Genomic DNA, 12,321 nt, shown 5'->3' with positions numbered 1-12,321 from the left:
GTTTGACCATCGATGTCTTCGGAGCATTGCCCGAATCTGGTGGGAACACCGGATCAGCAATTCTGAAGTACGCCGAATGGTATTCGGGAAAAATAACTCACCCTCGATAGATGAACTGATCACACTGCATAGATTGCGTTGGCTTGGCCACGTGTTGCGTATGCCAGTCGACCGACTTCCTCGAAGGGCTCTTTTCGCACAACCACGTGAAGGGTGGAAGAAAGCCAGAGGCGGTCAAACAATGACTTGGCAGCGAAGTATGAAAGCAATTACCAGCAAACTCAGCTGGGCTGGTCACTGCTGCCTTCCTGGATGGGGACCCCGAGACGGGCCACATCAATGGCTAGAGACATTGTCAGATATGGCCCAGTCGCGCCTTCAATGGCGCTCGTGCATCCAAGCTATTGCCTTCAATGCATAGCTCCTTATTTTAACCCACCTCCCACTTGACAGCCCACTGTACCTATCCCCCACCAAACATCGGTGAACGAAACTGCGGCAGCTACAACCACTGTACGACGAGTACGCGGTTATTACAGCTGACAACGGTGATGATGATGTTTGGTTCGATATTTAAGCTGCTCAGAATTCAGGCGCTCTGACATGTTACTTGGTTAGCGCCACGTCAGGTGGTGTTGCTTTGATTTTAACTGGTGCCATGTTCCCAGTTAGCGAAAGAATAACGGGCTACTGCAGACTATAACTTTTCTGAAGCGAATGATCGTAAACATAACGTGCAAACGGTATGTGTGGAATAATGTATAGGAAAACAGAAAAATAAAATTTCGAGACAAAGGCCTGGTACCAACAGTTTTCAGATGGGCAAACTGATATCCAATGTATGTAGCAATGATTGGCAACTGAAGAAAGGACAAGCAATGCAGAATGCTTTCTAGGGCACAGTACGCGCTAGCACTGTCAAGACTCGCACATCAGGGAAAAATGTCCATCATACAGGGCTAGACGTAAAAGTCATTGGCAAGAACACTCACTACCTGTGCCGTCCATGCGTGCCGAGGGAGAAAGGATCACGGGCGAACACAAGCCCCCAACTGTGACATTAGGCAGCGTCAGTACAACAGCAGCACTCGTGATTCAGGAAAACAGGTATTCCGCGAGCAAAAAATCAACATCAAACTCCACGGCAAGTAAGGCTCAGATGATACCGCGCGGAAATTCTCCAGCACCAAATTTCTGCTTCTTCCATTGCCATACAAGCACTCCGTGATCACCCCAGATTATCCTTACATCACCCTACATACCGACAAAGCGCCACTTTTCTTGCACCCACAAGCTCTCACGTTCCATCCTCACGTTGGACTCAGCTTACCAAAACGCAGGTAGTCTAGGCACAAATACTAACCCACCGCTACGCTACCCAATAACGCACTGATGATGTCACCTCGATTGGTGGTGAAACGTTTGCAATCAAACTGTCCAGCTCAGCGAACAAGCCAACGACCATCTACGCTACCTGAGCTGCCGACATTTTCCTCTATAGAATACAACGTAGAATAAGCGATGCAAAAAGTATTGGTTATAACGGAGCTCCAGCTCATTCCTCTGTGATTTCCACACTCAATGGGAGCACCTTTTTTGAAAATGGGCACCACTATCGGCCCACTGCAGTTGGTAGGGGCGGTCTCTTCCGTTCAAATAGGAGCAAATAAATGAGACACGCGCCGACAGAGGATTTCAACTCCATCTCCGAACTGAGTGGGTGGAAGTTTGTCAGAACCGGCAACCCGGTCATGCTTGATGGACAGAAAAGTATTCGCTTATTTCCGAAGTCGTTGGGGTTCAGAGTTCCCCGACCCGGGTTGAGTTACGAGTCGGGATGCCAGCTGAACAACTGCAGGTGCCCAGTTAGCTTGCCGTTGAATGTGCTAAACCAGAGAACTCTGGCATTTTTTCTCTTTTATATATCAGTGATTGAACAGCCCACCGGAGACCTGTTTGGGCCTATCAGATAGAGTAGTCTTCGTAGATTCTGGCTATATCCATCTTCCAAGTTTTGTGGACCCGCTAAGCTTCTCGATCTACACAAATGCTTTTCTTAACTTGAGTTGTGACAGTTTATCGAGTGGTATTGTACTCTCGACCAGAATGTGTCCAAGCTTTGAGCAATTTTAGTGTTGCTCGAGATCCAGCGCTGCCGGTTGCGCCGTTCAACAAGTGAGTGATGATCATGCACGATATCTTCAGTTATCGCACTAGGCGATTTACACCTTGATGTGAACTGAAAGAAGATAGTATTTCACAACCTGTACAAGTTTCTGTGACAAGTGGATTAGCAGTAAATATTCGGTCCAATTCAGGAGTACGGAGCCGTTTACAATATTCACATTAAAAAGGATAAGGACTCACTTAGACGAAATAAGAAGTGGAATTTTCCGACACCCGGGAGATTTGAGAATTCGGAAAAGCAGAGTCATTGTCTCTTGAAATACATTGGAAGGGCACATGTCTATTTTTGTGACAACTACGAATACCGGGACACCAAGCGCTAGAGCAAGACCTAAATGCTCTTTGGCCATTCCGATTACGCCAGCGTTCGCCCCCACCATAAACATAGCGTAGTCTGGAGCATGTCCGGTCATTCCGAAAATTGTGGTCTTCAGGTAACGCTCATGCCCAGCAAGGTCGATGAAAGTAATGACCTATCAAGATGAAACAAAGTTCGTATAACGAAAGGATACCAGAAGATTGTATTTCACGCTGCGCTACACCTGATACGCGCTTTCGAAGACAAGACAAGAGGAGTATGTGTGTAGCAAAAAAACTAAGATGCTGCCAGTAAATGATTGACAAATAAAACAGCCGACAAGCCAGTACGGTATGTCCATGCATAAGATTAACTGCAACCTATACTTCAGACATGCTAGAAAGTAAGCCGACTGCTTCATCCAAGCCAAATATGCCAGTTTTCTGTTAAAAGCCTGCTTTTAAAAGTCACATTTTGTATTACGCATCTGAGTTTTCATCTAACATGATCATGAAGTTTTTATTCAGATTCGACCACACGATTCACGAAGCTTATGGCGGCTGAACGGTAAATTCAACACTATTCAGCCTGAAATCTACATACTGGTTTTCTTAGCTTGACGGATATTAGGATAGCAGCCCACAAATAGCATGATGGGGAAAATACTGTTGGTGTTTTGCAACCGTCACCAATGTTGATTTCTCTCATCCAAATTTGCTCTGAAAAGACTCATAGGATGATGATACGGTAGTGTAGACCAAAACTATCTGATAATAAATGCGATAGAACATTGTAAAAAGCCCTTCTTTTGGTTACCATGCGCTAAACCCTGTTGTTCCTTCAGGTATTCGGAAAGTCCATATCACGTTGTCTTAACAAAAGGACGAGTACCAGACAGTAAGACGTACACCTAAGATTTGGACGCCTGAAGAATGAAGATAGGTCAGAAAATACTCAACCGTTTCGGCTCGAGAGCGGTTATAGGTAGTTGCTGGGTTTGTAAAGTTTACATACACATAACTATCGTCTGAATAGTCCTCCTCCTATCATGCTATCCTATTCCCGTGAGATCATACCAAAAACGGGAAGCACTTGCCTCGGGTTTCACTCACATTAGAGCTTATCAGCAGTGTATATCCTTGTCCGTGCCAGGGCTCGAACTCCAGGCGCCTGACATTCGCGGCGAGCATGTTACCACTAGACCAGCGCAAACTGGACGCACCTGATTTATTACATCTGAGCAGGCGAACGTGACCATGCTTGGACTATGTGATTGGTTTGCTTGACGTCACGAAGGACGACCTGGTAGCTGGCCTAGATTCGATGTGCTAAGCCTAAACAAGCAGGTTTTCCTTCATTTCAAAAGGGCTTGAGAAACAATCGGTAGTTTTATAACTGGGTAACGTTTTGCTTTTGACACAAAAGCTTCCTCAGGTCAAGTGAACAGTTGAACAAGTTGGCCAGGTCTGAAGGCAGACGGAGAAATAATCAGCAAGACCTCTTCCGATTAGCACAATAGATCAGGGTTGAACGTTACTTAAAAGATTTTGTCGGTTAGTGTCGTTGCCTGAATCTTACGATCAATGGGTTGGGGGAACTTCAAATTAGTTTTCACTGGGTTTTCGTCCTTGGTCTTCTGGTTGAAGACGATTAATTGATTATTCAACTAGGGTGCCACCAGTTTGTGAGTCCTACGACGACGTAGTTGGGGGGTGAGCGGGGTGGGACTAGGTGGAATTTTGTTTTTTTTTTTCACCTAAGTCGTTGCTACAGTGAAAACCTAAAAACAAAAGCGCGTCGAAAAGGGATACTCAGTTAGATTGATCGTAAACGGAAAATGCCGTCGCTTGGATCTGGCACTCGCTAGCCCGAAACATTGACTTAACCACCGATTACTGAACTCTGTGACCTATGACATCTTAATAGAGAATACAGACACACGAACTTCCTGGTGACTTCCATAGGCAAGTATCACCCAGGACCAAAAATACTAACGACAACTAATAGGCTACAAAGCTCTATGCACACACGAGGTTGTAGTGTAAGACGTAAGACATTCCAGTTTGTGAACTTAGCAGTCAGGGTCGTTTGGTGCAAGAAAGGTGATAAATGTCATGCGGGAATAACACGGTAAACGGTTATCAGTTGTGCGACCGCAATAGACTACGAAGTTGGTGTTGTGCAATAAAGCAACCATTCTCAGCACGAGGAGTCTGAGCCCTTAACATGCCACTAGCAGGAATTTCAAACGACCAGCATCAATATTCTCTCAGACCTAGAGCTGTAACTTTATCAAAGTTGTCGGGTTTGAGCGCTGCAATGATCTTGCCGACTACACCGAGGAGAATTGTTCCTCAGGGTTCAACAATATAAGGAAGGTTAGTGGGCGGAAGCCGGACGAAGAACAGCGAGATTCAGCACTGCGAGGAGTCGTATTACGAGCCGACCTGGAGTCAAAGTCATGAAGTGCTCTGCGATGGGTGTACAAGTGCAGCCGCGCGGTCCAGACATGTGAGTCAAAGGCCCAACTAAACCAGGAAACATCACAAACGAGAGATTCAGCTGGGTTCCAAGTGAGTCTCTTGATTCCGATGGACCGTGGTATCTACGGTGCGGGAGTTCGGCTAGGTCATATAGCTGATTGCACTTTAGTGAACTGGATCCAAGCAACTAGTCGTTTTTGAGCTGTTAAGCGAACTAGTCCAATCAAGATCAAAGCATGTGGCGGACGGTTTTTGTGTGTTAAAATACGCCCTGACAGATGGTATCTCTGAGGCGAGGTTGAGATTTGTCACGGTGCTTCGGTCAGCGTCAAGTTCAGGAGCCATTATTCTGACAGGTGATATGAATGCAGCGTCTGGCGGCGAGTGGTGTCCCTTCAAAATTCTTGTCTCCTTATGCCTCCTCCTGAGCACACGTTCATGTCTACAACGAATTATCTCCTGAGTTCACCACATCGAGTGGCAACAGGCGAAGATGTCCACTGTCGCCTTACCTCCCTAACTTCTTCTTCTTCCTCTTCTTGAGTCTTCTTCACCTGCCTCGAAAACCCCTGGGATCGAAATAGTCTCGAGACGTTTGCTCAAACACAATATTGCTCTTCTTAGATCAGAAAAGCAAACTATTTATAATAACCTGAACAAGTCCGCTCCACAGTTTGGCATGCACTTCGCGCCTGTAAAGTGCTGCTGCAAGACTGCGTTAGATCAAACCCAAACAGGTGAACCAATCTGTATGGTAGATAATTTCGTCTATCTGGACAGCTGCATGAATCCCGAATCGGGAAGAACAGTGCTTACTAACTTCCAACATTTGTGGCACCAATGTGACATCAGCTTGAATGCCAAGGGTTAAGTGTACAACACCGCAGTCTGATCTGTCCTATTATATGGATCAGAGACGTGATCTCTGCGTTCGGATCTTCGAAAGCTGTCTATGTCTGACCGTCAGTGTCCCAGAAGCTTTGAGCGGGTCTAATGAAAAATCAGATCCGTGGTGATTAGTAACGCTGGAAGGTTTCCGAGTTGGTTTACTCTCCCTCGTTAGATCAGCTAGCCGCACTCCATTGGTTACACTGGCTATACCATGTGCCTATTGAAGACTCTCTGCCCGATGATTACTGACCCCGACAGGTATGGCTGTCATGCTGCCAATGGTACCCTTTCATCAAAGTTGTCATCTCCACTGCTTTTACTCAATGCCATACCGCACATAATGTCAATGAAGTGATTGAGCCATCGCCTCCAACTAGTGAAAGGAAGAAGGCTTTCGCTGCGGAGTTATTTGTTGGAAAGTGCCAACTGACCGGTTACAGAATATTGGACAGGGAAGCGAAACTCTCATATGCATCTTGTTTACAAAACCTGAACATCCATCTTCTCTTAAAGGAGTCTTCCTGAACTTTCCTGGATATTCATTGACTGTTGCTCAAATTCAAGAAAATACTACAGAGCGACTCCACAAATTCCGCAATATATCTCACTTTTCAAGAGACGCAAAGCGAATTTACGGGAAAACATACTTCTCGCATACCTTCCCCATCAGTAGTATCACCGTCACACTAGTAGTTCTCGTTCTTTTATTCTACTTACCCTCGATGAACAAAGCTGTAGCAGATGGAACCACTGTACTTTGGTACGACTTATGAGCTGGGAAAATAAACCGAAATGAATTTTCCAACTTTCTAACGAATATCCTGTTAGAAAATATGTGATCGGGTCCAGAATATCTCAACAACACGAGCATTTTCGTACTTATCAGACAAACTTCGAGGAATTGGGCACATGGCCCTTCGGTTTAGTCTTACGCTCTTGACCTTTCGACTGTGCGCCTACCGAACAGTTTACACAGCTGAAAGATTTCAATTGGATGAAACTTAACTTGAACCACTTGTTGACGAATTCAGTTATCCGACTACTTTTGGACGCAGAAAATGCTTGATCAAACTTGTCATCTGCCTTTGAGGAAGACCTGATAGGTACCAAGATGTGGAATAGGCTTCGACCTGTTGTCTATACCGAACCGGAAACCCCCGACCGAGAGACGACGTGTACGAACCCACCCTTGAGGCCCACCTCATGAATACCTTTGGGATCCGATCACATCTTTGCTAAAGACGTCCATCCAAATCCAACCCCATAGCCTTGTAACTACTAATTCATCCTTGAAAATCGGCAGCTGTTCCATGCAGGTTTACCACCATCCATTATTCCTTAGATTTTACATGAAATCAAAATCCAGACTGAAAGAAATTAATTCTGAAAGGTACTTACTCATTTTGTTGGACCTATCTCTAATTGATGCAGTCAATTGGAGTGAACGTGACTACATCATCCAGTGAACCTTAATCATTTGCTGAATACTGTGTACCTAAATTGGGCCCCACTTAGGCTAACATGAGCGCAGTTCAACGTCTGAATAACTTCGGATACTCACCGACAAACCCTATCCGGCAAGTTTATCTTGTATTCACCGAAAAACAGCTTCACATAGTGAGTCTCTGGCACCTGAGTGGAATTTGTTAGTCAAAATTGGTCAAACTACTGAACACCTTCTAACAGTAGGAGAGTCAACAAGGATTTGCGGTGAGACGAGCAAAACCCAGGCGCCGATGTAGACCCGAGGGAACAAGATCGGCGGGCGAATGGTTAACCCCAGTTGACTGGCTCAATCCTTACAAGAAAGCTTAAGAGCGACATGAAATCAGCCCTAGGTTCTGTACGACATGTGTCACAACCAACGAATCTTTCACTGTTTATTAAAGGTATACGACGATCGCACATAAACTGTCTACAAAAAAATGCACGTAAACCACTCATCATTGGTATGCGTAAGAGCTGAGTCAAGCTAATTAATAAATAATAATCGTTCGCCTGTAACACACGGCACGTAGCTGCAATGTCACCCGAAGGAAGCATGAGGGCCTAGATGCTACTAAATGGCCCAAACCTAGACAGGAAAAGTCCAGATGCTGAGGTTGACTACGAACCATGGACCTTCCGATCAGTAAATTCGCGCGTTAACCACTCAGCTACCTCAAGGTTAAACTTAAGGCTATAAACCCCATTCCAAGGTACGGTGGCTCCAGATACTACAGTTCCGTTCACTGGGGATATGGAGGATAGGAAAACGCCAGGCACGAACTGAAGACGACGGCCAAGTTGCTTTGTTTGTCTCGTGGGTTGTGAGGTGGGAGAGCCATTCATTGAAGTCAATGGCTTCGATGCAGGATCACCATGGACTGCGAGATAGGGCCATATCTGTCGGGGTCACTAACCACTAGTGCGTCTCGTCCCGGTGCACCCATCAGGGGAGATAGCCGTTGCTGCGTTGACTGGAAAGTGTCTTCATGGTTCGTTGACAGGCCGCTCCCAGTTAATGTGGAGGACTTTGGGTCAAGCGGCTCTCAGTATACGACGAACATGTCTTAATCAGGGTGACTTGCGGAGCGTGATAAGTTACCAGATTCAGACAGTTAGTTTTGTTAGAAATCATCTTCTGTACCTGAGCATGACTGTCCCGATGTTCTCATCTGACCCACGAGATGTCTGGCAGAAATCAACGGTCAAATAGTTTTCGAAGGTCTGTACGCAACGGTTAGAATCGGGCACAATCAATCGCACTGCATTCTACCCCTGACAACCAGAAATGAGATGACGTGAACGCCAGAAGTATCATGTATACTCTGGTCTATCCTATTCTGAAAGTGACTTCATTTTCTGCCAGCCCACCAGGATCTATGCGTCTGCAAGCATAGTAGTTGAGTTTAATCCCACCCGGTCCTGCAGTAGCACATTACACATCGTAGGTGCGGAGTGCACACTAAACCACGCGGTGGAATTATCTAGGTCAAAATAAGTTTTATTTCTCAAGTGCTTCAATGTCGATAGGTGGACGCCTCGGGATTATTGTGATTCCCGAGGTTTTGATGACAAGCAACGAAGGTTCAAGCAATACATCGACGAGGAAGATGAAGAGGATGGGCGAGAGAAGAGAGGCTTGTCTAATTCAACTGAATGTGGTGAACTCAGGTGAAAGTCTGCCGCAGACTAAAACGCGTCCATGCGAAGTATATAGAACGTTTACGAGCGAGCTGTGAAGGTGGGTTATACATCCGTGCTAGGTTTGAACGTGCAGCGATTCGTGGCCAGCTCAACGAAGACTTGCTGAGACAAACATTAGGCTTTGAAGCATATAAAACACTTACTCGATTCAAATTTACTAGGTGATTTCGAGTGCCAATCCAACAGCTCTTTCGTCTAAGAGAATACTGAAGCAAGACACCTCACAGACATCGTGCCAAAACAATTGATCCGTACGCCTTCACGAGGATGAAAATCAGATTTGTTGATCCCACGAGCAACGGTATAAGCTGAGGTCGGTTATCTAGTTATTGGGAATAGTCATGCTGCTTAACTGAGTCGACAGAACCTCGAACGTTACCATTTCAAAGTTCCATAGCTGCACGTTAACATTCTCAAGCACTCGTTCGGCCACCGACTTACCCTTCATAACACATGCGAGGCTGGTGCCCTCAATGCCTAACTGCTAGTTTAGGTCACAGGTTTCTAAGGATACATCTGGCGTAGATTTTACTACTAAGCGCTCCAAGACCTTTGAAAACTGCTAATTGCATGATGGATGTCCCCCGACGGCTCCTGATCTAATAGAACTACTAGGTTCGCTCACAGTATAAAATGCTACCTTGTAATAGGAAGAAAAGGAAGTACAACGGAGTCAACCTTAACAAGAGATGAGATGTCAGTTTCCATATTTTCTAAGCGGCAGCCAGCTTTGTTAAAACAATACTAATTCCTGGTGTTTGATCAGATGGTCGAAGAGGGACGAAAAGCACTAGGATTTCAGGTCGGGTTATTAATCGGACTTGTTCGTCGTCCACGTCGCTGACTTCGTTCGTGCATTCTTTGACCTATCACAATTAGGGGTCTCCGAAACAGTCAAGATTATCGTTCGGAGGATTCGAGTTGGTCGATCCGCTGAAAGTCATAGTTGCTTAAACCCACTTTGAAAATCTCCCTTCATCCGGCTTGATTAAGCAGCAAGATTCCACTTTGAGTGAACCGCCCTCGTTCGTGGAGTGCTGACCTACTTTGCACCTCAGTTTCCTCAGTCGAAACTGGAATGAGCGTCCCTCAGCACTTAAACGTTTTGTGTACAGCTGCGTTTGAAAGTGCGCGGAAAACCGAATCGATTAGGGTAAAAACCGATAAACTAATTCAACCTTACAATTATTTCGCACTTGCTTTTGAAATTTGTTCAAGCCAACAAAAAGTATTGGAAATTTGTATAAGAAACCCATCACTTATTACAAAATACCTACGTTGAACCGATGCAAACCACCATTTTCGATGAGTCGCACCCCAAATTCTTTGTAGAACCGGGGCAGGCGGTACTACGTAACTCGGTATGCTGTTCACTACAGATCACTGCGTTATGTACCATAGTTCAGCCCCCCCCCACAGTCTATAGAAAAATCAGCACGCAATAAAGCACTGACGCACCAACAGGCTGTCTAACACCGCACTGATGATTCCCCCTAAATCAGCATTGAAACCTTTGCAACTAAATTGTCCGGTTCAGCGAACAAGTCAGCGACCATTTATGCTTCCTGAGCTACCAAAGTTCCCCTAAATAAAAAGCCTCTTACTTGTGTTGGTATAACGAATAACTGATGTTGTCCTTCGGATACGTGAAATTCATCGGTGAGTAGCACGAAAACTCATCAGGGTTTGAATTTATTTGAATACTTCTTTTCACTTAATGCCATTTCCTCATACCGGGAAAATGGCGCTAATTACATACGACATAAGTTACTGCGACCACTTCCTGCGCTGAGAAGGGTCAGCTTCGTGGATGTTGCGGATTGCAAATCTCCAAACAAAGTGGTTGAAGACAAGGTGGCAGTAGAACGTAAAAAATTCTTTGGAAAAACATGCACCGTCTAACTTTACGCGGAGAAAATCGCATTGTACGGTGAGATGCCACGGTGTGAAAAAGAACACAGAGGATCTACCAAATAACTGATAAACAAGCAACAATGGAGCTCACTTTCGCGGATGCCTTGCAAATGTTCAGCCAATCCAATTGACCATGCAAAGGCTTGTTGACAACCTGTCCGGTTGTATCAAAGCCGAGTATATCGTTGCTGACCGAACTTGTGCGACCAGATTCTGCCTCGTGTTTATGGCGCAGTAAACGGAGACGGGCCTGTCCGCGCCCATTATCCAGTTCGCCATGAGTTAGCACACCAAGTAATGTCGACTTGCCAGCATCGACATTTCCCACGACGGCCACCCTGTGAATAGAACCCAAGAATGAGTCTAGACGGAAAACAGCACACTCAATTGAATGAGATAACTGAGACGTAGGGACATACAGGTTTGGAGAAAGGCATTCTGGTGCACACATTCTAAAAAACATCGCGTGGATCCGGAGTGGATAGCTAAGTGAACGTTGAACGGCTCCGTTGAAGACAGAAAAACAAAATAACAATCAGCCAGCTGTAACACCCTTTCGGTATGTAGCTGCCACGTCACACGAAGGAAACAATAAAGCTGAGATAACATCCCGTCACGCCCAAGCCCAAACAGGGCAGTCGAGAGGCTGCGGTTGAGTTCTAACAACGGGTATTCCGATCAGCATGTTCGCGACCTAACTAGTGCGCTATCTCGAGGTCGGAGACACCAGAGGACGTGGTGTCGCGAACAAGGCCTGCTTCCTGGCTAATCCATCGCAATTTATGAGAAATACGAACATGGTGAAACACAGAATAGAAGAAGGATCAAAAGGCCGAAAGTTAACTGTGCCAAAGGAGTCAGTTCAAAGTTAGAAATCAAGGGGGCAATAAACTGACAGGGAATATGCATGAGTCCAAAGATTGATTACCGGGGTTAGGACTGTGATTAACCCAGCTGCGGCCATCTATCATATTCTCACAGATTGTGACCTACTGTCTGACACCCGGTAAATAACACCAATGTCTAGAATTTCACTCATTATATGAGTGTAACGGTGATACTACTGATTAGGGAGGCACGCGAGTAGTATGTGTTGTTCGTAAAATTTCGCTTTGCGTCGACTGAAAAAGGGAATTCTGTTGCGGAATTCGTGGGGCCACTTTGTAACATTTGCTTGGATTTGACCGACGAATGAGTGGAGGCAATGAATGTCTAGGAAGACCCGTTCGGGAGAAGATCTGTGTCCAGTTTTTGTAACTAAGATGCAGATTAGAGTTTTGCTTCCCTGTTCACTGGTCTGCAACCGGTCAGTTGGCATTTCCGAATAAATAACTCCGCAGCGAAGGCCTTCTTCCTTTC

At 45.5% G+C, this 12,321-nt stretch overlaps 1 protein-coding gene across 1 annotated transcript in view; it reads right to left on the bottom strand.

The window, feature by feature from the left end:
• The window catches only part of T265_10927 (hypothetical protein), a gene marked incomplete at both ends in the record, with an annotated part of 63,623 nt that overhangs the window by 21,101 nt on the left and 30,201 nt on the right, over positions 1-12,321 (bottom strand). Inside the window, 2 exons of the mRNA XM_009177442.1 lie at positions 2,368-2,660; positions 11,054-11,300. Coding sequence (XP_009175706.1) covers positions 2,368-2,660; positions 11,054-11,300 — 540 coding nt within the window. The remainder of the gene's footprint in view (positions 1-2,367; positions 2,661-11,053; positions 11,301-12,321) is intronic.

The sequence above is a fragment of the Opisthorchis viverrini genome, assembly GCF_000715545.1.
Source record: "Opisthorchis viverrini unplaced genomic scaffold opera_v5_429, whole genome shotgun sequence".
NCBI lineage: Eukaryota > Metazoa > Platyhelminthes > Trematoda > Opisthorchiida > Opisthorchiidae > Opisthorchis > Opisthorchis viverrini.
Note: the sequence above shows the minus strand (reverse complement) of the source record. Positions and strands in the feature narration are given on the sequence as shown.